This window comes from Pelobates fuscus, chromosome 3 (genome assembly GCF_036172605.1).
Source record: "Pelobates fuscus isolate aPelFus1 chromosome 3, aPelFus1.pri, whole genome shotgun sequence".
NCBI classification, from domain to species: domain Eukaryota; kingdom Metazoa; phylum Chordata; class Amphibia; order Anura; family Pelobatidae; genus Pelobates; species Pelobates fuscus.
The window spans coordinates 99,210,262-99,238,141 of NC_086319.1; the positions used below are offsets into that span (position 1 = coordinate 99,210,262).

Sequence of the window (27,880 nt, forward strand, 5' to 3'; positions counted from 1 at the left end):
CAAAGGCTGCCCAGGAATGAATAAAACATACCTGATAGGCCGAAGACTGGCTACAGGGCAGATTGTTAAAATGTAACTGTCTGTAACAACTCCAGATCTAAATCACACCTGGAGGAGAAAGGGAGATATCGCCTAAATATTTAGTTTGGATAATCGGAACTTTTAGCTAAGATATCTAAGTCTATATAATATTTCACTATATTCGTGCACTATTATTTAATATTTTGTTTGTATTTGATTGCTAAACTGGGGTATTGATTTATTGAATTTATCAACCAGTTTGGTTTTATCCAAACTAAACATTTAGGCGATATCTCCCTTTCTCCTCCAGGTGTGCTTTTTGCTCCTATTTCTATGATCTGCAGCTCAAACAATCTAACAACTTATGGTTATATTTGGAGAATTTACCTTTAGTCATTTTCCCTCCTATTCTATAGGAACAAGAACCTCCTTAGTTAATGTACTTATAATATAGAGCAATATCCTCTATAATTGTTTACTCTCCCTTGTATTCCCGTTTTTTCAGGTTATTTTACCTTTTTAATAATACCTATTAAATGTTATATTTTATGTGTCAACTTTATTATGGACGTGATTTTTTTTATTGAACTTTTTCACGAGGGTTATCCCCTCCAATCTGTCCTAAGATATTTCCCAAGCATACTATCAGCTTCCTAAAGCTTTTTTTTTTTTTGAAATTTTGTAAATAAATCTCAATGATGTCATGGCAGAATATATATTGTTATTTCTTTTTTTCCAAGTCTGCTCAAGACTAGTGGAAGTTACACCATGCACCCATACTGTCCACATGTGACCCAGACAGGAACTCATAGCAGTTTTGCAGTGAATCGTATACATTAATCTATAACCCTTACAAAGTGATAGTGTGTTTCTTTTGATATAACTCCTAAATAAGCCAACCATTGCTACTTTTGTTGTGGCAACAGATTTATACCTATCCAACTGCCTCGCATTTAAGCTAATGCTACATTAATGTTTCCACACTTTGCAGTTGAGGAGAGTAAGAGAAACAGAGAAACAATGCAAACCACTCCTGGAGAAGAACAAGTGCCTCACTAAAAGGAACGACGAATTAATGCACTCCCTGCAACGCATGGAGGAGAAGCTGAAAGCCCTCTCAAAGGAAAATGCTGAAATGGTCTGTATTAAACGTGGGGGCTTATGGTTAATATAACAAAACCCTGTTTTCTAGATTATTATCAGAGATCCCATAATTACTTAAAGGACCACTATAGTGCCAGGAAAACATACTCGTTTTCCTGGCACTATAGTGCCCTGAGGGTGCCCCCACCCTCAGGGTCCCCCTCCCGCCGGGCTCTGGAGAGAGGAAGGGGTTAAAATCTTACCTTTCTCCACCGCCGGGCGGAGAGCTTTCCTCCTCCTCTCCTCCTTCCTAGTGACGTCATCGGCTGAATGCGCATGCGCGTCAGGAGCCGCGTGCGCATTCAGCCAGTTCATAGGAAAGCATGGTTGAATTCAAATCTTTATCCAATTATGTCATTTCCTCAGAGAGAACCGAAGGGGTTAGTAAAACCCTCTAGTATTTAGAAGTCAGGTGTGTTCTTTGAGTAAATACCAAATGATCAAGGCTTGAATGAATTGTTTGAGAAGTTATTCTCAAGGCAGTGTTTCCTATGGACGCTGGCGTCTTCTCACTGTGATTTTCACAGTGAGAAGCACGCAAGCGCCTATAGCGGCTGTCAATGAGACAGCCACTAGAGGCTGGATTAACCCTCAGTGTAAACATAGCAGTTTCTCTGAAACTGCTATGTTTATAAAAAAAAAGGGTTAACCCTAGCTGGACCAGGCATCCAGACCACTTCATTAAGCTGAAGTGGTCTGGGTGCCTATAGTGGTTCTTTAACAAATGTATTTCCCCATCCTTTATATTACATCATTTAATTTGATCCAATTTAATTAATTACATTGAATTTATTTTTCTTTTCTTTTTTTCATTTGTTCACGTTTGTCTCTTTGTATCTACACCAAGCCTTTCCAGTTCAGATTCTATTTTGGGCCAGCATACAATGTGTTTGTTGTTCACAATGTCTCAACGTATTGGGATTAAACGGCAATAAATTGTTTATTTTAGTAGATGCTTGTTATGAGGTCACCCCTTCTTGAACATTAGGTACTCGCCCAGATTACAGCAGGTGACAACCCACTGTAAGCCACACTTAAATCGTGGATGTGCACTTTGTCTTGGTACACAAGATGTTCATCTCACTGGGGACAGAACCTGGACGTAAATCACAGCATAATGTAATGGCAGGCAGTACCAAGCTTGAATAATTTTAGGTTCCACCACCACAGCTGGTAGCAATCTTCTGGAGGTTCATTTTTTTAATTCTAATTTGCAGTATGCTACCAATAGTGGCACAAATCGCTATACCCTGCTCTGTTACACAGTACAGACTAGTGCAGGTTCAGAGGTTAGATAAATGTAATATGTAGTATATTCCATCTGTACTACAACACTTCAGAGAGGATCATGGTAGAGGGATTTGAGTCATGAGAGCCATAGGTCTACTTTCTTGCCATACACACCAGTAAAAAAACTGGGTAACATGCTAGAGTATATTTTCTTTTCAGAGAGAGAAAATCACCTCTCATCCTCCACTAAAGAAGTTAAGATCCTTGAATGACCTCGATCAAGCCGGCGAAGAGCAAGAAGTTGAGTTTTTAAAGTTGCAAGTGATTGAACAGCAGAACATTATTGATGATCTAACAAGGGTTAGTTATTCTGATTAATGTGCTTCATATTAGTTAATGAATGCCTCCATATCATAGTACCCAAAAAGATTCTTCAAAGTACTGGTATGCAGTTTTCTGTATAATAAAGGGATTCTCCAATTACCATAACCACTACTGATCCTTGTGAAAGCCCCTGCCCTGCGTTTCTTCTCCTAGTTAAGTGTAGTTATATGAATACATTATTGCAACTATAAGCCTACAACCACACTCTAATATTTCGTAGTCGGAAGAAGTGATTGTACAAGTACTATCGTAAAGTGTGGCAACTGTCCGAGCTTCAACCTATCAGTCTGGCTTCTTAGCAGCTGTTCTGAAACCATGGGCGGAGTTGTAAGCACCATCACAACTTACTTCATTGAAAAAGTTATGGGGCAGAGAGAAACAGGAACAACTTCTCCCAATCCCTGGTAGCTGATGACTGCAACAATATGAAAAAATCACTCCAACTAAAAGCCTGCCCACTGGCTCTCATTTTTACTTCTTCCTCCATTGTCCATATTTTTTCCAAGTAGGACAGACCTCTCTCCTCATCCCTGTAGCTTTGTTGGGAGCCTGAGGTGCAACTTAGCTGGTATCAGCTTATTGAGCAGTTCCACTCATCCTATGTGATGTGTAACTGCTGGTAGAGGATGAACAAACAATCCTCCAAGGTCCATAATTAGAGGTCTCTGTCTGGTATTGGAGGTATCTGTCTGCTGCGTCTGCTTGCACTGTATATGCAGAACTTACTATTGCTATTATCAGTCACTATCTTTTTATATTTCCATTAAAGTTTAGTTTTTTTATTGTATATTTTCTTCGTACATTATCAATATAATGCATTAAAAAGTGGGGTCAACTCCAGCCTATAGTACTAAAGCTAAATTTGTTATTTAATTACCTTTATGGTGAGAGCAACTTACTATGGGCTGCCAGTTCTGAGCTTAGTATCTCATATTAATATATAGGCTGGAAAAAGACGCAATCCACGAAGATCAGCCTTATAAACCCTTCTTGAGTCTTGACAATGTTAAAGAATGCAAATTAACAAATGAACTTGAGAGAGGGCCATACTTGGGTGATTCAAACATGTCTGTTGAGCATGTAGCAGCTGTTTATTTACTTGAACCAGAATTTTAAGAACCATCAGAGCCATTCACTAAAATGAGAATTGTTGGCAATTACATGTGAATTGAAAGTGAATTTCAAATTCATGGCTAAAATACCGTATATACTCGAGTATAAGCCGACCCGAATATAAGCCGAGGCCCCTAATTTTATCCCAAAAAACTGGGAAAACTTATTGACTCGAGTATAAGACTAGGGTGGGAAATGCAGCAGCTACTGGTAAATTTCTAAATAAAATTAGATCCTAAAAAAAATATATTAATTGAATATTTATTTACAGTGTGTGTATAATGAATGCAGTGTGTGCGTATGTGTGTGTGTATGAGTGCAGCGTGTGTGTATGAGTGCAGTGTGTGTATGAGTGCAGTGTGTGTGTGTATGAGTGCAGTGTGTGTGTGCATGAATGCAGTGTGTGTGTGTGTGCATGAATGCAGTGTGTGAATGCAGTGTGTGCAGGGCCGGTGCAAGGATATTTGCCGCCGTAGGCAAAAAAATTTTTGCCGCCCCCTCCCCCCCATATGTCCTGACTTCCCCTCCTCCTCCCTCAGTGGTCCTTACCTCCCCACCCCCGTGTTCCTTCACTCCCCCCCCCAGTGGTCCTGACTCACCCCTCCCCTAGTGGTCCTTACCCTCCCCTCCCCTAGTGGTCCTTACTTCCCCCTCCCCTCCCATAGTGGTCCTTATCCCACCCCCTCCCTCTCATAGTGGTCCTTATCCCCCTTCTCCCTCCCATAGTGTTCCTTATCCCCCCCATCCCTCCCATAGTGGTCCATATACCCCCCCCTCCCTCCCATAATGGTCCTTATACCCCCCCTCCCTCCCATAGTGGTCCTTATCCCACCCCCTCCCATAGTGGTCCTTATACCCCCCCTCCCTCCCATAGTGGTCCTTATACCCCCCTCCCTCCAATAGTGGTCCTTATCCCCCCCCCTCCCTCCCATAGTGGTCCTTATCCCCCCCTCCCTCCCATAGTGGTCCTTATACCCCCCTCCCTCCCATAGTGGTCCTTATCCCCCCCTCCCTCCCATAGTGGTCCTTATACCCCCCTCCCTCCCATAGTGGTCCTTATCCCCCCCTCCCTCCCATAGTGGTCCTTATCCCCCCCCTCCCTCCCATAGTGGTCCTTATCCCCCCCCTCCCTCCCATAGTGGTCCTTATCCCCCCCCTCCCTCCCATAGTGGTCCTTACCCCCCCCCCTCCCTCCCATAGTGGTCCTTAACCCACCCCCTCCCTCCCATAGTGGTCCTTATCCCCCCCCTCCCTCCCATAGTGGTCCTTATCCCCCCCTCCCTCCCATAGTGGTCCTTACCCCCCCCCTCCCTCCCATAGTGGTCCTTAACCCACCCCCTCCCTCCCATAGTGGTCCTTATACCCCCCCCCCCCCCCCCCGCCCCTCCCATAGTGGTCCTTATACCCCTTTTTTTTTATTATTAATTTTTTTTTTATTATTTTATTTCTTATTTTATTTATTTTTATTTTTTTTCGTCCCCCCTCCCTGCTTGATATATGGCAAGGAGGGGGGCTCTCCTTCCCTGGTGGTCCCGTGGCAGTTCAGTGGGGGGGAGAGGGGGGCTGGCAGAGCTGTAACTTACCTGTTCTGCAGCTCCTGTCAGCTCTCTCCTCCTCTGCGCCGTCCGTTCTGCTCTTCTGTCAGCTCCCAGTGTAAATCTCGCGAGAGCCGCGGCTCTCGCGAGATTTACACTGGGAGCTGACCGAGGTGCTGACCGGACGGCGCGGAGGAGGAGAGAGCTGACAGGAGCTGCAGAACACGTAAGTTACAGCTCTGCCAGCCCCCCTCTCCCCCGGTCTGTATTATGGCAATGCAAATTGCCATTATACAGACTATGACTCGAGTATAAGCCGAGTTGGGGTTTTTCAGCACAAAAAATGGGCTGAAAAACTCGGCTTATACTCGAGTATATACGGTAAGTAAGAAATACTTCCAGCTTGGTTACTTTTGACTAATTTGAAACTCACTTGGAAATCCCAACAGTTCTTACTTTAGTTAATAACTCTGTGTGAATCTTTTTGCTGGTTTCCTTATGTTTTTTATTGATACATTATAAAAAAAATAAAATTAATTTATTGATATAGTATTTTTTCTTATAGCATCAAGCAAAAATGAGTTCGTAGGTACTTAAATTTATAAGTAATGGGGTTATTAAACAAAATGAGAATTCAGAGTGATATTCCAACTTAAGGCCAAAGTAGCCAAACAAAAAGCATAGCTGACTCAGAGAATCTTTCCAGTTTGGCTATTTTGACCCTAAAATTGACTTTGAATTCTCAATTTAGTGAATAACACTATACGTGAAATAAAATACTGCTGCAAAACAAGCTCAAAGTGAATTTTAACTAATTTTAAACTTCTAGCCAAATTGAAAACCTAGCTCACTTGAAGAATTTTTCAGTTTCAGGTTTTTTTTGGGCCAAAATGTTTTGCTTTTAATTCCCAACAAGTCACATTTTAGTAAACAACACTTAATTAACCATGTTCCACCCTCTGTTTGTAAAACCAACAAAATTCTTATTTTAATGTCATATATGTTTACTAATAAAACATTGAATTTATTTTTATTGTGATTTCCACCCCCCTCTTTTTACTTCTAGGATAGGGAAAAATTAATACGACGGAAGAAGCATAAAAGAAGCTCCAAACCAATAAAGGTAATTAAGGTAAAAAAACAACTTTACACCATTATAATCTATTTAATCCACAGCACAGGATCAAATAAATGTGAATGTTGCTTTCGAGTTCTTTAAAAAGTGTTACTTCCATTAATTAAATAGAAAGATAAAAAAACAAAATGCTAAAGTAAAAGTGTCAGACATATTTCCTTTTTTAATTAAAAAGACACTCTAATTGCCAAACCTATTTTGTCTTAATGAAGTGGTTTTGGTGACTTGACATTTCTGGAAAATGAAAAAAATAAAAAACAAAATAGAGCCAAATGAAAAGTACACTAAAGGAATGGGGGGTAACCCCAAATGTAAAGTAAAGAGGCAAAGGTAGTATACCTAGGTAGTTCATAGTAAACTCTACATACAAGAGTGAATGTCTAGGTCTACAGAAGAAATGACTGTCAGACAAAAGTAGTTCACTGGTAAAAAATAAATAAATATTATTATAAATCACTGTCTGCTAATGTACAAAAAGTGAATCTAAAATTAGATTCTCTGCAGACCTAGACATTCACTCTTGTATGTAGAGTTTACTATTAACTACCTAGGTATACTACCTTTGCCTCTTTTCTGGAAAATGGCCATGTTTACATTTGTGCAAAACCTTGCCTCCAGACTGACAGTAATCCAAAGGAAGATGCTTTTCCTATTTCAAACCTTCAGAAACGCATCCAATGCTTCTCTAAGAGAAGCACCTGATTGTCAAAGCAAGGAGATTGCTGCACATGTGGCCTATGTTCCCAATGCTTCATCAATGCTGCACCAAGGAGACTGACCAACTGCATGAATAAGGGTTTTATATTTTGCTTTTTGTTAACAGTAGAGGGAGCCTTCAATCTAAGCACTAACACTTGAATATTGGAAATAAATATATATAATAATAAAACTAAATTGCCAGAATGTGAAAACTCAGTACGGACTAATAACAGTTTTTCAGCTTTTACCCCAAACAATACCTTGCAGCTTTTATGACTTCTTTTTAAATGATGGGAAGAAATTGGATGCTTTTCATTACTGGTTAATGATTTGTGCAAAGAGACATTTATGTGATTTCACCGTGATGGTATTTTTTTTTTCAGTTTTACATTTAATGAAGTTGACACATAATTGTTGTTACAGAGGCACCTGGTTGACACTGTATTTGGTTATGATGATGACTCAATGGACTCTGAAACTTCATCTGTGGCTTCTTACCGAACAGATAGAACACCTGCTACACCAGATGATGACTTGGATGAGGTAATTGAAAATTTTACTTTTATCGTCCTGAAGTGTTCATCAACTATTTAAATATAAAGCTTTTATCAGCTTGCAGTGTTTGTCAGCTATTTAAATAGATATATACTTTATCAGCTTGAAATGTTTGCTCTCAGTTTCTGGTGCACCATAACCACTACAACGTGCTGTAAACCTGTAGTGGTTATGGTGCCAGGAGTGCCTTAGCATCCCCCATTGTCAAGAGTCAAACTACTTTTTAAAGGTTTAACTTATTAACTGGGTGCCCAAGACAGTACTGACACTACCTTTACTACTGATAATGGAGAGCTCTCCATCTGATCTATGCAGTGTCATGGTTAGCTCATTGGCTGAGAGCGATCAGCTGATGCTCTCAGCCAAAGAGCTAGTCATTGCAAGGCTTAGCTCAGGAGTGGTAACTGAAGCTCATGCTTAGGAGCCTCTGGCGCACCGTTACCAGTAGTAGAGAAGACTAGTGGCGCCCTGCGGAACCCAAGTAAGAAGTCGAATTGAGAGGGCACCAGGTCAAAATATAGTGGTTATTGTGCTATTTTTTTAACATCACACATGGCTGGATAGAAAAATAACTATATAAAATTCACAGTGGTTAAAGAACCTGGAGCAGATCTCTTGTGATCCTGTAAAAAATGTATCTAATGGCTGGCTGAACATGTTCGTTTCGGTTAACAATTCTGGATTCCACCCGTGGTGACAAAAAGATGATTGATAAGAAAAAGAGATGTTTAATAGGTAGGGGACAGTCACTAACTGTTGATTATATTCACAGATCAAGTGATAAGTGAGAAACAGAGGGGGGAAAAGGAGGAGCATTCATAAAAATATATATTATATATTTAATAGAGATATAATAAATTTTACTTTTCTCACTATATCTGTGGAGCAAACTGGCTGGAAATGGCCTAATTTAAGTGTACTGCAAAATAAATGCATTTAGTATGCATATTCTTGCAGTGCACTGTATGGTCCATTTCCGTGCCCTTTTTGTTCATCTGATTTCGTACTTGAATCAGTATTTTAAATATGGAAATTCTGCAGAGCAAAGCCAACATATGGCCAAAATTTGGGCGTCCTGAAAAATGTTCTATTTATGGGAAACATAGGTCAGCCTAGCCAAATTTTCTGATCGTGCACAAGTCTAATTTATGAGTTGGCAAACCTATAGATTGCTGATTTTCTGATTTTGGAATAGTGGAAAAATGACAGGGAAATGCAATGGTCAATACATGCAAGGTGGAAAAATCGCCAAACTGTGTGATTTTTCAACTCTTTTGTACAGACAATTACAGAATATTTTCCACCATTTGCAATTCATTAAATAAATCCCAAAGTGTGTATTTTAAATGCACAATTGTTAAAGGAGCACTTCATATAAAAATAAGTCCTAATTCCCTTATGTTGCTTCTTAGAGTTTAGCAGCAGAGGAATCCGAGCTGCGGTTTCGACAGTTAACTAAAGAGTATCAAGCACTGCAGAGGGCTTACGCATTGCTACAGGAACATACCGGGGGCATCATAGATGCTGAAAGAGAAGCAAAGGTAATCAGATATTGTAGATAGAGGATGAATGCTTGCTGGGTTTTATTAATTTACTTTCATTTTGTTGCACATAAATAGAAAAAATACAGTATATATTTTATTATTATTTTGATGAAACAAGTACCACTTTACTATCATAAGAATATTAAAGCAAAACAAGATATAAATACACCAATTGGTATCTGCATTAAACCTTGTTAAATTGACGTCATATTATTGAATGGCGGGGGCACTCACAAGACCAGGAGCCCCCGTTTCCAAACATTTTCCCCATCCCCTATACTTATGTATTTAAACCCTTGGAGATGATTCCCCTTTCCTCCTGGAGATTGGTGAAAATACATGTTATGTTTGAAAAAATATGGACTTTTGAGGTTTTGGCTTTTTAGTTATTTTCCTTATGTTGATGTTCTAATTGCAGAACTACAGTTTGCTTCCAACATTACTGAAATGATAATTTAATTTCTATTTAACTGCCTTTACTGTGGCAACTCCACTATTCAGTAGCTTTGTGCTATCATCACACTGTTATATTCACTCCTTCCTGAACATTGTCTGCTGTCTTTGTCTTTGTTTGTTTATTGTGTATTTGGTCAGTGGAGTGTCCATTTAATGATGTAACATTAATAAAATAAATCAGTCAGTGGACACAATATATTCACTAAAAAGAATTAAAAAAAAAATACTTTTTTACATAAATTTCCAGAAAATTGATGCATAGATATTTTATGTAATTCTAACACAACACTATACAGGTTAATAAATATTCCATCACCCCTTGTATATAAGTATTATATGCTAAAACAATGCTATTCATTCATATATAATTTGTATATTTTACTGTTTCATTTCCGCATCTCTCATTGGTCTCATGGGGAGCAATTAGGAAATGTGTACAAATCACAGAGATCCCTATTAAATATACATTTCACAAATATCCTCCCAGGCTATGAGCTTTCGATCTTTAATAAACCTTAAGGAACAATGTTTTGCTTGTTTTTGCTGTTCTAATTAATGTAGCTGAATTTAGCTGCCGGCAGAAAAAAATCTTACATTCAAATTTAATACAGTGCATTTCATTATAAGGGAAGGTAAAGGGCTTGCAACGATGAACTGATTTTTAATTATCGTAAATGTATATCATGTAACAGGCGCAGGAGCAGATGCATACAGAAGCTTTACGGTATAAAGCGAAGATCGAAGACCTGGAAAAGGCGATGGCACAGAAAGGACAGGTATGGTATATACTCATTGACTTTGTAAACGTAACCAGTTACCAAGTTGTCATTATAACCACATGCGATGGATGAATAAACTGAGATCTAAGACGAACGTTAATGTTTGATTACCATGGAAAGACATGAAACACATTTTCCAAACTATTATAGTATGATTTCCAGAGCAATTGCAAAGTAATACATTATAACGCAGTGAATATTAGTGCAGGCAGGTGCCACTTCAGTGTCTTTCAAATACTATCAGACGTTTTACTAACGTGAGAACTCAATGTAAATTTATAATTTAAGGCCAGAGTAGCTGAACCAGAAGTATAGATGACTTAGAGAATTTTTCCAGTTCGGCTATTTTGACCTTAAATTTAAAATTCCTTTCAATTCTCACTTTAGTAAAAAAGAAAAAAAAATGTATCTCTGTCCACGTCCTATTGTCTTTTAATCGATACCAGGGCTTCATTAGCTCCAAACCACATTCTTCCTCCCTCACAGTCCTGCTTATTCCAATCCCATGTTCTCCCACTCATCTGCCTTATTGAGATTTTAACAGCCTTACATTCCCCTCTCCTTTGCCTGCAGCCATAATTTGCTTGTACAATCATATTTTTTCCTGCACAGCTCTTGGCAAGGTAAAATCTCGCCCGTTGACAAAGCTCTGTTTGAGGCTTTGGTGGTGCTTTGTTGGCTGCTAATGGTTACAGCAGTGATTGACATACTAGCAGAGAGTGGTAGCCGTGCATGATCTAAATGACAAAGAGGACCCTGAGATAAACTTTACATTGCATGTATAACACAAATAAATTAGGAGAATGCGATCTTCTAACTTTGGATCAGAGAAAATACTGAGGACAGCAGATAGCAAGTTAACTGTTTGCTGGTCACACCATGGCTTAGCTTTGTTTGCCCTAAACATATTTATTTTATTATTGTTATTTTTATTAAACAGGACTCACAATGGGTAGAAGAAAAGCAACTTTTCATCAAACGGAACCAGGAACTATTAGACAAGGTACAGTTACTTTTGTTTCAGATGTAAAAACTACGTAAGGGTTATAGTATTTTTCCTATTTAGTACCTAACATTGTCTGATGTTTTAAATGGCATTACCTTTAATCACTCCAAAGCTTGTGGCAGCATGCATACAGGTATTCCATATTTTACTATATACAGAAAACTATAGAGTTTTTAGTGCTTCATTGTACACTATAGTCACCAAAACAACTTTCGCTTAATGAAGCAGTTTCAGTGTGAAAATCCTGTCTGACATTTCACTTCTCAATTTTCTGCCATTTAGAAGTTAAATCACTTTTTTCACTGATTATGCATCTAAAGTTCTTTTGGTGACAATAATGTCCCTTTAAATATGGAATAAATTTATTTCTTCTTTCCTGTAGAATGTATTGGGAGTTTTCATTTTCTAAGTTGTCTTTTTTTTACTTTACAGCTAGTGGAAATAGGGGTAAAGTTAAATGTGTTAGTGGCTCAATCCCACTTGTTGGTAATTTTTACTTTCATGCATGGAAACCTGGTATTAATTAGCATATTCATCATATTTTCTGTGGCACTTTAAAATGTATCAACATCTCTACTTATCAGTCACCAACAAAGAGATGTTTTAGCATTAAAACAGGTATGAATGCATATATGTTCCGATTAGGGATGTATTTACTAAACAGTGATTTTTAAATTTTGTTTGCATTTTGGCAGTTGTGTCCCTTTAACCGTATTATTACATGACGATTGAAGAAATCCCATCATTAAGATAAAATCAGTTTTGTGACAACCTTGATATACAGTGAAAGAAACAAAATAATGTGCCACCCATAGTAAATGTAAAAAAAAACATTAATTTATATTAAGATAATAATAGTAATAATCACTTTCTCTTAGATAGAAAAATTGGAGGCAGAAAACAATCGACTACAACAGGAGCTGCAAGATGCTCGAGACCAGAATGAGTTATTGGAATTTCGGAACCTGGAACTTGAAGTAAGAGCGTCTTAAGAGAACTTTGGGTTTTGCATAAAGGATTATTTTAGTCCAGAGTTCTAAAAGTGGATCAATCAGTCTGGGAACCAGTGGAAAGTTCCTACTAATTGTTCCTTTTTATAACTTTGCCCCGGATTTTCTCATAATGTTCATTATTTTTTTATATGTTTGATTATTATGCATTGTTATGAAAAACCCAAAATGTACAATGAAGGTGCAGAGATGCAAATGTGGGGACTTGGGATCTGACAGCCGATGAGACAGTGGCACATGGCAGGAGCTCCTCCAGGAAAGTATCCAGTTTAGACTTTTACTTAATATTCCCAACTTATTTTGAGCAACAACCTTTACCTTTCTCTTCGGATTCACAATTGACTGGATCTGGCGGGTGCTACCGGTGCTTGGCTTCCCTACGGCCTGTAGACATACTCGTGACAGGGGAGGCGGCTAATCCTCCGCCCTGGTTTGGTACTAGCCTGTCGCTGGGCCCTGTACTCTACTCCTTTGGATTGGTTGTGGTTATCCAGATCCCCACTTAGGAGGCTGTAGCTTCTGACAGACACAGATAGTCCCAGCAAACAGGGGCACTGGGGCCTACTTCTCAAGATGGACATTCGGCCACAAGGCACTTAATCATGCCAACAAATGGAGGATCTTCTAGCAAAATACGATTTGCTGTCTGAAAATGTCTTTGCTCGGCTGAGCCAGTGAGCGACTATGCACCTACCTCCTTCATGCAAGCAGGTTGGAGACTGGCACCTGTGGAACCCAATGCTGGGCAACTCAGCAAGTACCCTCTTCAATTCTCAGCAGATGAGCCTTCCTAGGCTGGGAGCCTACTGGGGAAAATACCTTGCTCACCACCCACATCCGTGGAGGGCTTTGCGGTGAAGGCCCAACTGACCTTAGCTTGCCCTGTTCTCCGGGAAACTTGCCTTGGACCGTCCTCATGTCCGAGACTGTGATGGTTCCTGTCAGGCCTCTGGCTGGTATGATATAGTTCCAGGATATGATCTGGCTGCAATGAACAGCTCTATAGCTTCAGGGGCATAGGTTGAATTGACCTCACTAGGTGCTGCTTGATGATCAGGCCTCCTGATTATGATTATGCTTTGTTTCTCTTACATGTCTTTGCCTAGTGCCTCAGTTAGTTTAGTATTATTTTTTTTGTCATATTGTGCAGACTTCAGGTGGATTAATCTTTAGTTTAACATATGCATCAAATGTCTACCCAGTATAGGCTTACTCTAAAGCAGTGGTTCCCAACCCAGTCATCAAGTACCCCCTAACAGTCCAGAATTTAGGGATAGCCCTGTTGTGTCCAAAGTGTTTTTAGAGAGAAAAAAACATTTTAGACACAACAGGGTAATCCCTAAATCCTGGGGTAGGGGGTACTTGATGACTGGGTTGGGAACTTATTATTATTATCATTATTATCATTATTATTATGTTATTATTTTTATGCTCTAAAGCATTACCTGCTGTTAACCATCTTCTAAAAAATGTACAGTCTACTTCATGACACTTACATGATAGACGTAGTATATGTAGAAAAGACCAGCGATCATAGGCTTACTCTAAAGCATTGCTATCACTTAAAATGTGCAGTCCACTGTATGATAGTCCACTATTTGATGCCTTTTCTTCTCTCATTCTGCCTGTCATAATTATGTGTGTACTACCATTTTGCAAATATTCTAATGCTACGCTATAAAAATCGGTGTCTTTTCAGATAAAATGCAGTGTTTACATTACAGCTTAGTGATAACTTCACTGGCCACTCCTCAGATGGCTGTTAGAGATCCTTCCTGGGTCATTGCTGCCTCAAATGCATCACAACATTCAGTGTCTCCACCCTTTGCATGCAGACACTGAACTTTCCCTTATAGAGATGCATTGATTCAATTCATCTCTATGACCATATGCTGTTTGGCATGGGCTGCATTTGAATTGTTCTGGCTCTGCCCCTGATCTGCCTCCTTCACAGTGTCAGCCAATCCTATGGGGAAGCATTGTGATTGGCTCAGGACACCACTTGTGATGATGTCAGCAGACAGAGGTAGGTCAGAGCCAGAATACAAGTAAGATTATACTATATTTAGGGAGGCAAGAGGGGCCAGGGGGAGCTAGATGGTGGTTTTAACACTATAGGGTCAGTAATACATGTTTGTGCTCATGACCCTATAGTGTTCCTTTAAATAGGACCAAAGAAAAAAGCATAAATATGAGGAGAGCCTTTGGAAATATATTATACAGTAGATTTTGTAATAAGTATATTTTGATCAGTTGAAATTAGTGAAGGAATACTTGCTTTTGGGGAACTTTGAAGCAGTGATGGGCATAAACACAGTATGGATATATGTTGTCATATTTTCATGTAATGTAGAATAATTCAAGTAGCCTAGTAAGAAGCGTGTGTAATAGTTTCTTAATATGTATTTTTTTCATATAACATACTTATCTAGCCACAGCTTGTGCACGGACTAAGTGGCACTGAGACTAATTGGTTTTCAAACTAGTTTCATGATGTGGTTTAATGGCTTGATCCAACCTGTATCTGTATATGGTGCATTTCTGATTAAAATGCTGCGTATCCAGAGATACTTGCACTTTTGTGCCTGGGGATAGTTGCACTGTCGGCACATGTTCCAGATTGCCTAATGTAATAGAGCAGCAGGAAATGCTAGCAGAATGCTTGTTTGTATAGATAGATGTATTGGCAGTAAAAAGAGGGAAGTGTTCATGCCATTGTACAGAACACTGGTGAGACCTCACTTGCAGTATTGTACGCAGTACAGGAGACCGTATCTCCAGAAGGATATTGTTACTCTAGAGAGAGTTTGGAGAAGGGCTACTACACTGGTTCATGGATTGCAGGATAAAACTGACCAGGAAAGGTTAAAGGATCTTAACATGTATAGCTTGGAGGAAAGACAAGACAGGGGAGATATGATAGAAACCTTTAAATACATAAAGGGAATCAACACAGTAAAGGAGGATACTATATTTAAAATAAGAAAAACTACCACAACAAGAGGATATAGTCTTAAATTAGAGGGACAAAGGTTTAAAAATAATATCAGGAAGTATTACTTTACTGAGAGGATAGTGGATGCATGGAATAGCCTTCCAGCTGAAGTGGTAGAGGTTAACACAGTGAAGGAGTTTAACCCCTTAAGGACCAAACTTCTGGAATAAAAGGGAATCATGACATGTCACACATGTCATGTGTCCTTAAGGGGTTAAGCATGCGTGGAATAGGCATAAGGCTATCCTAACTATAAAATAAGGCCAGTGACTAATGCAAGTATTGAGAAAATTGTGCAGACTAGATGGGCCGAATGGTTCTTATCTGCCATCACATTCTTACACAAGCTTAGCCAGTGCTTCGGTGCTCACAAGCTATTATTCGGTTCATACATTGCAATTGTGGTTCGTACTGTGTATGTGTTGGGGCTCGCAGGCCTCTCTTCCAACCTCTATTGTCGGGCAACTTGTAGGGCCCTTTGTCCTGGGTTGCGCAGTTTTGCCCAAGTCGGGTTTGTGTGTTCCTCACCGTTACTGTTTGTGTCACATGCTTATTTAGGGGTGTGTCTGTGTTGTGGGTATTAGGCTCCACGGTTCCGAATGGGTGGTTGTGCCCATGTTTGTGTTGCACCCGAGCTTGTCGGGGGTTATTATGTTCGTTCATCGTGTGTGCTATAGGGGTGTTATCGCAGGTAGATCGGGGGGGTTTGTGCGGTTCCATGTGTGTTTCTGTTCAGGGCTCGACTATCCCTTGTTGCGGTGGGTGTGGTAGAGTGGATTAGGGCAGTTGTATCGCTTGGGTCGTTAGGAAGAGGGGGGGTTAGTCGGGGAGGGGAGGGGGGGGCCTGGGTTTGTTATCTGTCAGTCGTCTTCTGTCGTCTGGAGTGTGTGTTCTGAGTCCTATCTGTCTGTGTTGTGGTGTCCGTCGGTGTCAGTTCTGAGTTCCATTTGGAATCCTTCCTTTGCTGTCTCAAGGATCCAGTACGTCCAAATGTCCATGTAGGTTGTTGAGGTAGTATTGCCCGTCATAGTCAATTCCTCTATTGTCCTGAGTTCCTCCATTTGGCTGAACCAGGTCGTGAGCGGAGGTGTCACGTTTTGTTTCCAGAATAGGGGGAGCACTCGTTTGGCTACATTGAGTATTCTAATGGTCACTGATATTTTTTTTTTTTATAAATTCTTTATTTTTGAGTGCATAAGGAAAAATAACAGTTGCAAATGCGTGTGCCATGCCCCAACAGCATGTATCCGCGATATAGTAATAAACATCAATGTAGTAAGGCATGACAAGGGAATACAATGTAATTTTTTTATATATAATGATGTGAAGACTGTTTTTAAACTTAGATAGTTGTAAGGTGAGAGATGAGAATGCAACAAACAACATACTATGCTAGTTGGCCAAAATTACATACTGATTGCACATTTTAAAGTTTATGTAGAGTACGAGACCGGTTAGTCCGAGCTGTCTATGCAGTAAGAAACAATCTGCAACCATATGTGAAATTAGCGTACTAGATTAAGCTGTGTTACTACAATTTTTTTCACATTAGATACTGTTAACCAGATAATTAACTATGGTTTATCTATCAATGGCGTGTAGGCAGATGAGTCGTCGATGCCTGTATTGCCTTAACAGCTTTAACTATCGCAAACCTAATCAACACAATTTTACAGTGTTATGGCAGGAGTGAGCATTTTTAGTAAGTTAGTAATGCTAGACAGACGATCAACAAGCAAATTACAGTTTGCGAGCAGGTGATGTGTAGCTGTGATGTATGCAAAGCATATGAGCGATTAGCATTCTGTCAAATAACTAAACATAAAATAAACATAAAATAAGACCCCCCACTCGTCCCCCCCAAGTAATCAAGCTAGGTTAGGACTGTCTCTATAGCAGAGGCTAAATGTATGTGAATGTTCAACTAAAGTACTTAGAGGTAATAGGCACCTTGCCTGTCTTAGAGTCCCCAGCTTGATTCTCAAGTCAGCCGATGCCTTGCAGGGGCTGCGTGTATCCACCCTGTGCAGGGTGAGGCATCCAGCTCGGTAGCCCATGGGTTGAGATGCGTATGGACCTTGTGCCGTGTGGACGTGATCTTGGTGGGGCATATTGAGTCAGTCTTGTGGTTGCGTGGCCTGTCTCCCGGACCGATCGTGGGATGCCACTGCCATGGGAGGATCTGCCTGTGGCTGTCGCTTCATGGTGCCTCGCGTCCTGACGTTTCCCCAGCTTGTTCGAGCCCGCTTTGCCCCTCCGGAGCTTGTGTTGCATCTCCACTCGCAGGTGAGGTAGCCTTGGGCACCCTCTCCTGGGTTTTCCCGGTTCTCTGGGTGCCGCCCCTGGTCTGCTGCTGCACTCTGTGTGGCTCCAGAAGCATGACCACGAGATGGCTCCTTGTTGGTGCTTGCCTCTTGTGGGTTTATTTTCAGATAAAGGGGGGAGGGGGTTAGTGCTACCCTCCACTTGACTGCCTGATGTAGGTTCTGTGACAGGTCTGTGGGCAGATTCTCCGGCACCGGAGGTTGCATGCAGGCCTCCAGTTTCTCCCAAAAGGAGGCGAAGATTTTATTTAACCGGCGCTCCGTTTCTAGCGCTGCACTGCATGGGTCAGTAGCGTGGGAGGCATCTGCCATTTTGTTGGCCTTGTCGGTAGTAGGCCCAGGATTCTGTGTTGGTGTCATGTTACAAGTACTTTGCATGGGGTGCGGATGGGGATGGACCGGGCCCCAGTTTAAGTTTTTGCCTTGTTGTGGCAGCAGGGGAGCAGCCGTCTCTCCTGCGCCTGCCGTGCTTGTAGGCCTCACCAGGGTGATGGGTGAGTATTGCTTGAACTGTCGCTTAAGTGGTGTCATATTGTTCACCTCAATGTTTCCTCTCGGTTGGTGACCTTGCTGTATCGAGTAGCCGCCGTTTTAGTCGCGATATTCTGCTTTGTTTGTTCTGGTGAGCAGGAGCTGCTAAGACATGCTTCCTCTCTGCTCTGCAGCCAGGCCCCGCCCCCCACTGATATTATTTTTAAACATTTGTCCCTCTAATTTAAGACTATGTCCTCTTGTTGTGGTAGTTTTTACTCTTTTAAATATAGTCTCCTCCTTTACTGTGTTGATTCCCTTTATGTATTTAAATGTTTCTATCATATCCCCCTGTCTCGTCTTTCCTCCAAGCTATACATGTTAAGTTCGTTTAAAGGACCACTATAGTGCCAGGAAAACTAACTCGTTTTCCTGGCACTATAGGGTTAATAGGTCCCCCCCCCACCCTCATGACCCCCCTCCCGCCGGGCTCTAGGGGGAGGAAGGGGTTAATCACTTACCTTTCTCCAGAGCCTGGCTCCCTCGTGCCTGGGGACTCTCCGCCTTCTTCCGACGTCATCGGCTGAATGCGCATGCGCGGCATTTAGTCAGTCCATACGAAAGCATTCTCAATGCTTTCCTATGGACGCTGGCGTCTTCTCACTGTGAAAATCACAGTGAGAATCGCGGAAGCGCCTCTAGCAGCTGTCAGTGAGACAGCCACTAGAGGCTGGATTAACCCATATGTAAACATAGCATTTTCTCTGAAACTGCTATGTTTACAGCAAGCAGGGTTAACTCTAGATGGACCTGGCACCCAGACTACTTCATTAAGCTAAAGTGGTCTGGGTGCCTATAGTGGTCCTTTAACCTTTCCTGGTAAGTTTTATCCTGCAATCCATGAACCAGTTTAGTAGCCCTTCTCTGAACTCTCTCTAAGGTATCAATATCCTTCTGGAGATACGGTCTCCAGTACTGCGTACAATACTCCAAGTGAGGTCTCACCAGTGTTCTGTACAATAGCATGAGCATTTCCCTCTTTCTACTGCTAATACCTCTCCCTATACAACCAAGCATTCTGCTAGCATTTCCTGCTGCTCTATTATACATATACATAGTATTTAATTGTAAATTGCATAAACTAGAGCAACCTATTTAAAGAAATGAGTTAAATGCACCCACACATTAGGTGTAATTATAAGGTTAAGTTACAGTTAGTTATGCTGCATATTGGTTTTATTAATTTTATTTAGTTTGCTTTTTTATAGTTGGCTTTTCTCCATAAAGACACCCATAAGCTTCCCATCCTGCAGTGCCTTAGGTTTTTGGGAGTTAAAGTTTAGATATTAACTTTCTGGTGTAGAAAACCAACACTTTAACTACAACTCCCATATAACCTTGCTGCACTGATAAAGCACTTTTTATGGGATTAGCTCAGTACAGCTATAGAATGCTAAGATGACTTTTTATCCCTTTAGACTAAATCTAAAAACGAAACATTAGATATGTGTCTCTTTACAAGCTAACACACACATAACTATATTTTTGTCTTATAATTATATTTTCCTTATGTAAAGCCATTTATATCTTTAATATGAATTTAAGGTAGATCCCCAGTTGCTGAAGAAGTACAACTCGCATGCTGTACTCCCAAGCTTTTAGCATGCATTTAGGATAACAAAGCATCATAGAAGCTGTAGTTTTAAAACACCCCTGTATTAAAGCTGTAATGCCAATAGAATGCAGTCGCAAATGCATGTTTTCTTTTTTTACAAATAGTTACTTTACAAAATACCACTATTAAAATGTGCTTTTTTTTTTACTTGTTTCATTTAAAGGAAAGAGAACGAAGATCCCCTCCTTTTAATCTCCAGATCCATCCATTTTCAGATGGTGTGAGTGCACTTCAGATTTACTGTATGAAGGAAGGTGTCAAGGTATGTAATACACACTTCATATAGCAAGGCTATGACTATATGGCAGTCATGGTGCTATATGTTCATGGAATAAAACATCATTCCGATTCGGAGATGAAAAATGTAAAAAGTTTTATGTTTGTTTTTTTTTTTAAATTAAAAAATAAATTAAATTAGACCTGTAGAAATGTTGTGTTGTCCTGGTATCAAAGATTCGCTACTGAACTAATAATGTATGATCCATATAGCCCTAGCAGCCATAACAACACTTAAGGAAGATGTGTCACCAGTCTGTACAATACTTATGGTAGATTAAACAGGTGATCAATCCAAATGATAAACTCAATTAAAACATTTTATTTTACATTCCAGACTGCCAGAACACCCTTTTCCATAAAGTAAAATAAGACGAACTACACCGTATACAGTACTTTTCGCCTAATAGGTTTCAAAGCACTTCTAAATATTACATAAGAGTATTAGTGTTTCTTCATTGTAAAATGGGGGAGATTTATTAATGTGGTGCAACATGTAAACAGGGGGTCCTTACTAGAATGTGCCTGCTGTTTCCTTGGTTTTCCTGGTGATTGCATCATTTATTACTTTGCATCATTTTTCATAACATGACACTTTGAGTAGGACGTGCTAATGAAAGGCTTACTTAAAAGGTTAAATGGAGAGTATCCCTTTAAACATTTCCTGTGACCCTGGCAAATATGTTCAGTGTTTGAATATCATGGGATTAATGTCATGTTTGGAATGGTTTCCAGAAAAAAAACTGTTGTTTGTCACTTTGTTGCTTATTTAAAGAACATTAATCATTGAATAATTGTTACAAAACTGTTTGATGTGAAATAAACCTGATGGCAAATACTCTTCTGATCATCTCAAAGTCCAATCAGCAAATGTAATACTATCCTATATCTGCTTTCCATTTGCTTTGTGCTAAACCAAAAAAAAAGTCTTCTTTCTTGCTGATGACAAGTGATGCCTTGTCTGTGTTTGCCATAGGATTTACTGTGTCTTTGTTTTTAGGATGTCAGTATACCAGACCTTATAAAACTGTTGGACATTCTCGGTGACAATGGGGTAAGGAGAATCTATTACTACATTTAAGTGTAAATGACTCCCTTGCAGTAAGATACATTTGCATGTAAGAGTACTTTGAATAGCCTCTGTTCATGTTTCACTCTCCTCTTGAACTTCCCATTCCAATTTCTTTCTTCTTCATCTGATTTTATTTTCCCTTCCCTCAGCATTACAAAGACCATGGCTGTCATGCCTAATGATCTCAGTACAAAAGATACACTTAAAGTGGCTCTGTCACAGATATATCTTTTTTTTTTTTTTTTTTATGTCACCTTTGCCTCCCAAGTTTTCAATACCGCACTGTTCCCGATCTGTATTTATTTGCGCCCATCTTCTAATTGCTGGCAGTGACGTAATATGACTGCCTTCTATTGCTCATAGTGACGGAGGGAACTATGAGCAATAGAATGAGGAGCACTATAGAAACAGCCACACTTTCCCAGTAAGCCGCAAGCCATGACAATTAAACTGGTTATGCGTGGTGCTCAAAAATCTCACAATGCAATGGAGGAAGGAGAGGATAGAGAGGTGAGTATTGTGGGAAAAGTTATATTGACAAAGGAAGCCTGCTTTAAAATCCAACCTTTGTCAAGCGTAGAAAAAGAAATAAGGCAAAATAGACCCTATTTTGTCTTATGTTTTAAAGAGAAATAGATCAGAAAAGAACAACTGATTTTGAAAGAGGAACCAATAGGACAAAGGTAAGTGTAATGTGACAAGGGCCACCTTAAAAGGACACTATAAACACTCAAACAACTTTAGCTTAATGAAATGGTTTTAGTGTATGGATCATACCTCAGCAGTCTTACAGTTAAAATATTTGCCATTTAGGAGGTAAATCACTTTTCTACAACCCTGTTTCTACAACCCGGCATCAATCTAGTTACTTTGTCATTGTAATGGGTTTGTTATTTTTCACTGCAAAATGATTTCATACTGCTCAAGTGTTTCTGTGGGCTAAAATTCCTCTGTTACTGTTTTTCTCTCAGTTAATTTTGCGGGAGAAATAAATATAATTGTTTAGGAATCATAACATTAAATAAATTGGTGTTGTTCTAAGTAACATTTCCAGTGGATGAAATCACCTAAATTGTCACAAAGTTGGCCAACCAATGGTCACACCTCCTATCACAACCCCTCATTGGCTATTTAATTGTTAAAAAGGTAATGCAATTGCATCCAGTTATATTTATAACATATATGGTTATACAAAAATCAGAAAATAGGATTCTGGAATTTCCAACATGTCTTAATGAAGAATTATTGATTGATATAAACCTAAAGCTTGGATTTTGAAAAAAGTTTGGCTGATTATCAAGTATCATATCATACAGTATGTGCTATTGTTAATCTGTAGAAAGGAGAATAACCATCTGGCCACTCTATCTTTTCTCTTTTCCAGAATCTAAGGAATGAAGAACAGGTTGCCATAATTCAAGCAAGCACTGTATTATCCCTAGCTGAAAAGGTAACTGTAAATTATTGATTAGCCATAGAAGACATTAGTCAGTATTACTGGCAGGTAATTGTGAGCTAACAAACAGATACAATAATAGCTTTTTAAAAGTTCTAATGCATAATTTAAATATGTCTATGCTTAGGATACAATTATCATATCGAGGAAATAATACTGAAACTATTACACTCATGCAAAGCACATCATATATTTATTGCATGTTATATATGTGTGTAAATGAAATACAATAGTTATTTTAGGCAATGGACAATTTTCTTTTTATTTGACCCAGGGCATATTATAGAAATTGCACCATATCAGCCTCCATATCTATATTCATATGTCATATATTATTATGATTTTTTTCAGAAAATGTTATTGAATCTTTTATGCTAAATAAATGCACTGAGGGTATATTTCACCAGTTCTTGATATTCCTCCCTATCTATCTGTCTATCTATCAATATATCTATCTATCCATCTATCCATCTATCTATCTATTCTATCTGCCAAACAGCATTATTTTACTTTGAAGAATTAAAGCTGTTGGGCCACTTTAGTAGTCCTTTAAGAAGCACCTTAAAGTAATGGGCCCTCTAGTGGCCATTATACAAATTGCACAGAAAGAGCCTGTTAATTTTTTTGTTTTTCGCAATTAGTGATTTAACCCTTAGGGACACATGACATGTATGACATGTCATGATTCCCTATTATTCCAGATGTTTTAACCCCTTAAGGACCAAACTTCTGGAATAAAAGGGAATCATGACATGTCACACATGTCATGTGTCCTTAAGGGGTTAACTTTATGTTAAATTACCAAAAAAAATAATACTTTATGGTTATTTGACAGCTAAAATAATAAAATGAAAAATAATGTGTTGCTTAAAATAATAGAATAATAGGTGCTGTGACTGCTTGACCAGGTAGGACCATTTAATGTTAGAGCTGACAAACTAATATTATACTATGCAATATTTTTAATATGTTGAAACTCATGTTGTGTTAAACATTACACATTATGCATCAGACACCCAATATTTATTATGTTTTTTAGAGATATTTCTATTTCATAAAAAAAGTACAAGCAAACATTAGTGTGGAGACTAGCCGCAAACTATGATCAACACACAACTAGGAAAAGGTATCATAATAATGTTTCATAAAACAAACAGAGGCAGAACATACACAACTGTAGGATACGTGTTTGGGGCCTCAAGACACATACGTTCCAGAGGCATTCTAAGAGGTTGGGTTATGTAATATACAGGTGAAGTGGTCAACTAGGAAGGATGTAAATTAAATTAAATTATATTATTAGCATTCCTATAAGTAAATGTCAGTGGAGTGAAATTAAAGTAAATTAAACTAGCTAATATAGAAATTTCAAATTAGTACATACTATGGCAAAGTAGAGGACCTCGAAGTGGTGCTAGCTTTTATGAACACTGTGATATTCGAGACATCCCTCGGTGGTCAAGGTAGTCATCTAGGTCTCCATTTAATATTACAGAATAAGTAATAGAGAGCCCCAGTAATACAATAAGTTAATCATGCTCCACTAGACTTCATTTGTTCCACTCCACTAGATAGTATGAGATTTATGACTGATGCCCATCTCTATCTGATATTGTGGTAGCCCTACAGTACTGTTCAGTGAAACGATTAATAGTGACAAATGGCATAAATTTAGCTGGCAGTTTGTGTAATAATATTTATTTTGCCCGACAGTGGATACAGCAGATAGAAGGGGCCGAAGCAGCTTTGCATCGGAAGATGATGGAGTTAGAGAGCGATATGGTAAGGATGTATTACACTTAATATTAACATTTTAAAAATGAAAATGTGTATTTTTCACCATATGAACAGCAAAGCGCACGTTTAGCTTAATCAGTATAGACATTAGTAATATTATTAAAGGGACACTCCAGATCCTTAAAGTACTTCTGCTCGCACCTTTTGTGTAGAGTGTCTTTTTTTTTTTTTTTTTTGATGTTGTTTTGTTTTTTTACAGAAAGTGCAGATTTCAACAAAAATTGGCACTTTTATAAATTAACCTTTGTATACCCCCTGGCTGTCAATCAGATTTTGTCCCTGGTTGTTTAGCTGAGTGAACTAAACTCAAGAGGAAGCAATTACCAAGAACATCTGCCTAGTAAAGACTTCTCAGTCAGTATTTTTCTTAGTATTTGGTAAGCGGAGTGTCCCTTTAAGTTGCTTAAATCAGCTACATTATAATTGATGTTATCTAAATGCTGTAAGTTGCAGATTCTTAGAAATATTTTGAAAAAAATAATTATATATATGCACACACACACACAATACACAAGATCCAGCGCACTCACTCATCCACTAAACATCAACTTCAAAGCACACAGATTGTATTAGTTTTTTTAAAAACGTAATCTAGGCAAAATAATGGGCATTTTCAGGTAAGTGCAGCGCCCTGGTTTCATATATATATTTGGGAGTCAGGCCAACTCCTTGGTTTTGCACCCCTCCCTGTCACAGGTGCCTCATTGTCATGCCTTAATTATGGTATCCTCTTACTTCCTGGTTCCACGGAGCTTAGCCACACCTCTTTATGACACGGTCTCCCTATTTAATCTGACCGCACCAGCTGATCGACGCTGGATTATTGAACTACGTTCCGTACTCACGAACCGGCTGCAACATCGTTGTGAAAGCCCTCTGTTACCGGACCGGACTGGAAGACTTCAAGTTCCCTTCACCTTTCCTCATCCACGACTAAAGCTGAACTCTCTCCATTCAGGATAAACCGCCTCTGAGGAGATCTCGGGAACCAGTGTTCTATGTGCCGGAAGCTAAGTAAAACCTCTGTGATAAGCGTTGGATCTCAAAGCTGTTATTTCCTGACTCCAAAGTCCTTCGTTAAAACAAACCCGTTACAGCTAACTTCAACTCATACTTTGTCTCAGTTAGCTGCATCTGTCTTGCTTCAGTTAAAGTCTATGGAACAGCTATTGTAACTTCTTTCACCTAATTCATTCATACTACTAAAGGACTCTTTCTGATTCAGTGTCTGCTAATTGCTATCGTTTACTACTTAAAGCTACAGTGCCTATAATTGTGGACTTCAGTTATCGTTTACTACTTAAAGCTACAGTGCCTATAATTGTGGACTTCAGTTATCGTTTATTGCTTAAAGCTACAGTACCTGTAAATTGGAATTAAAGTCAATACCTTTTACTTTTTATAATAAATATTCAAACTATAAGAAATCTGCAGTTGTGTTCCTTCATAACAAATGTTTAGACGTGACAGAATAATCCAGCCATTGTAATGGATCCAGCAGATTTCGATTCTACTATAACTACGCTGAATCAAAGAGTTGATACACTCGCCCAAGGTGTGCAAGACCTGCAAGTTGCTAACGAAAGAATTCTCACTTATGTCAGAGATCTACAAACTCATACTCCTCATACTATTCTGCACTCGGCTAGCGATCCTGCTGTATGTAACCCTGAAAAATTCTATGGTGATCGTTCCAAATATAAGGAGTTTTTTTATTCCTGCAAATTATTGATTGCTTTAAAACCTAGATCTTATCCCACAGAAAGATCTAAGGTTTATTCAGTTATCTCATTTCTGAGAGGTGAACCTATGTCCTGGGCCCATTCCTTTTTGGACAATGATGACCCCATCTTAGATTCACTGGAGGAATTCCTTAAAGCCATGTCTCTTCTCTATGAAGATCCATACAAACAAAATACTGCTGAATTAATAATTAGAACCTTGCTACAAAACCATAGACCCGTTGAAGATTATATTGCTGAATTTAAAAGATGGGCAGCAGAAACGCAATGGAATGACATCGCATTGCGCAACCAATTTCGAATTGGTTTATCTGAAGCTGTAAAAGATGAACTATCTAGAACAGAACTCCCTACTACTTTGAACGCTCTAATTCACTTATCAATCAGCATTGACAGAAGGCTTAGAGAAAGAAAGACCGAAAAGGCTCTCTCAACTTCAACTGGGAAAAAATCATTTCATCCTCCAAAGCCTCCTGACAACCCATCCGAACCAATCGCACCTATGGAAATAGGGATAATAAGAAGTCCCCTCACTCCTGAAGAGAAAAATTGAAGACGTACATTAAACCTCTGCATGTATTGTGCCTCTCAAGTTCATTTAGTCTCTGATTGTCCTTCATTGAAACGGATAAAAGGCAGTAGGCAGTCTCATGCCTCTTCCATCCTAAGTGTACTTCCCTCTACAGCAAATACTCAAATGTCCCCTATCGTTCTTGTATTACAGTGGGACAATAAAAGAATTATGACTGAAGCTATCATCGATTCTGGTGCAAATGGAGTATTCATCGACTCAGCCTTTGTAACCAAGAATAAAATTCCTTGTGTTCGTAAAAGAACTTCTGTACCTGTTAAAGTGATTGACGGGTCCCTCATTTCATCGGGACCAATACTTCATGAATCCATCCCTCTAAAAGTAACCATCAATCATACTCATACTGAAAGTCTTATATTTGATGTTGTCTCATCACCATTTTTTCCTATTATATTAGGGATCAACTGGTTAAGGAACCACAACCCTCAAATCTCATGGTTTCCCTTCTCTCTTGCCTTTAATTCAGATTATTGCAAGAAAACATGCTTGCAACGTATTCCAATTCTTCAGTCTACTAAAGAACCAGCTAAAACCTCATGTTGTTCTGACACCGAACTGGAGTTTCCTCCTCCTACAGTCATTGGAATCGTATCTTCTCTTATTGACGACATTAAAGATCTTAGTGAAGATGCTCTTGAACTTCCTAAATCAATGAAATTATCCAAGAAAAACGGTCTCTACTATTTTAAAGACCGGATTTATGTACCTCCCTCTTTCAGAATTAAAGTACTTGAATTTATTCATGATTCTCCTCTGGCAGGTCATCCAGGTATGAAAAAGACCCTTGAATTGTCTAAAAGATACTATTGGTGGCCTCGTCAAGACCAAACTATTTAATCTTATGTCAAATCTTGTTCTGTATGCCAAAGA

The 27,880-nt window shown here is 39.2% G+C and overlaps 1 protein-coding gene across 2 annotated transcripts in view; it reads left to right on the plus strand.

Moving 5' to 3' along the window:
- The window catches only part of JAKMIP2 (janus kinase and microtubule interacting protein 2), a 130,221-nt gene that overhangs the window by 83,801 nt on the left and 18,540 nt on the right, over positions 1-27,880 (plus strand). Inside the window, exons 7-18 of one of the 2 annotated variants that reach the window (XM_063447371.1) lie at positions 1,013-1,159; positions 2,614-2,754; positions 6,493-6,558; positions 7,684-7,803; positions 9,228-9,356; positions 10,508-10,591; positions 11,535-11,597; positions 12,479-12,577; positions 20,239-20,337; positions 21,352-21,405; positions 22,808-22,873; positions 24,593-24,661. In XM_063447371.1, coding sequence (XP_063303441.1) covers positions 1,013-1,159; positions 2,614-2,754; positions 6,493-6,558; positions 7,684-7,803; positions 9,228-9,356; positions 10,508-10,591; positions 11,535-11,597; positions 12,479-12,577; positions 20,239-20,337; positions 21,352-21,405; positions 22,808-22,873; positions 24,593-24,661 — 1,137 coding nt within the window. The remainder of the gene's footprint in view (positions 1-1,012; positions 1,160-2,613; positions 2,755-6,492; positions 6,559-7,683; positions 7,804-9,227; positions 9,357-10,507; positions 10,592-11,534; positions 11,598-12,478; positions 12,578-20,238; positions 20,338-21,351; positions 21,406-22,807; positions 22,874-24,592; positions 24,662-27,880) is intronic. The other variant, XM_063447372.1, reaches the window with a different exon arrangement.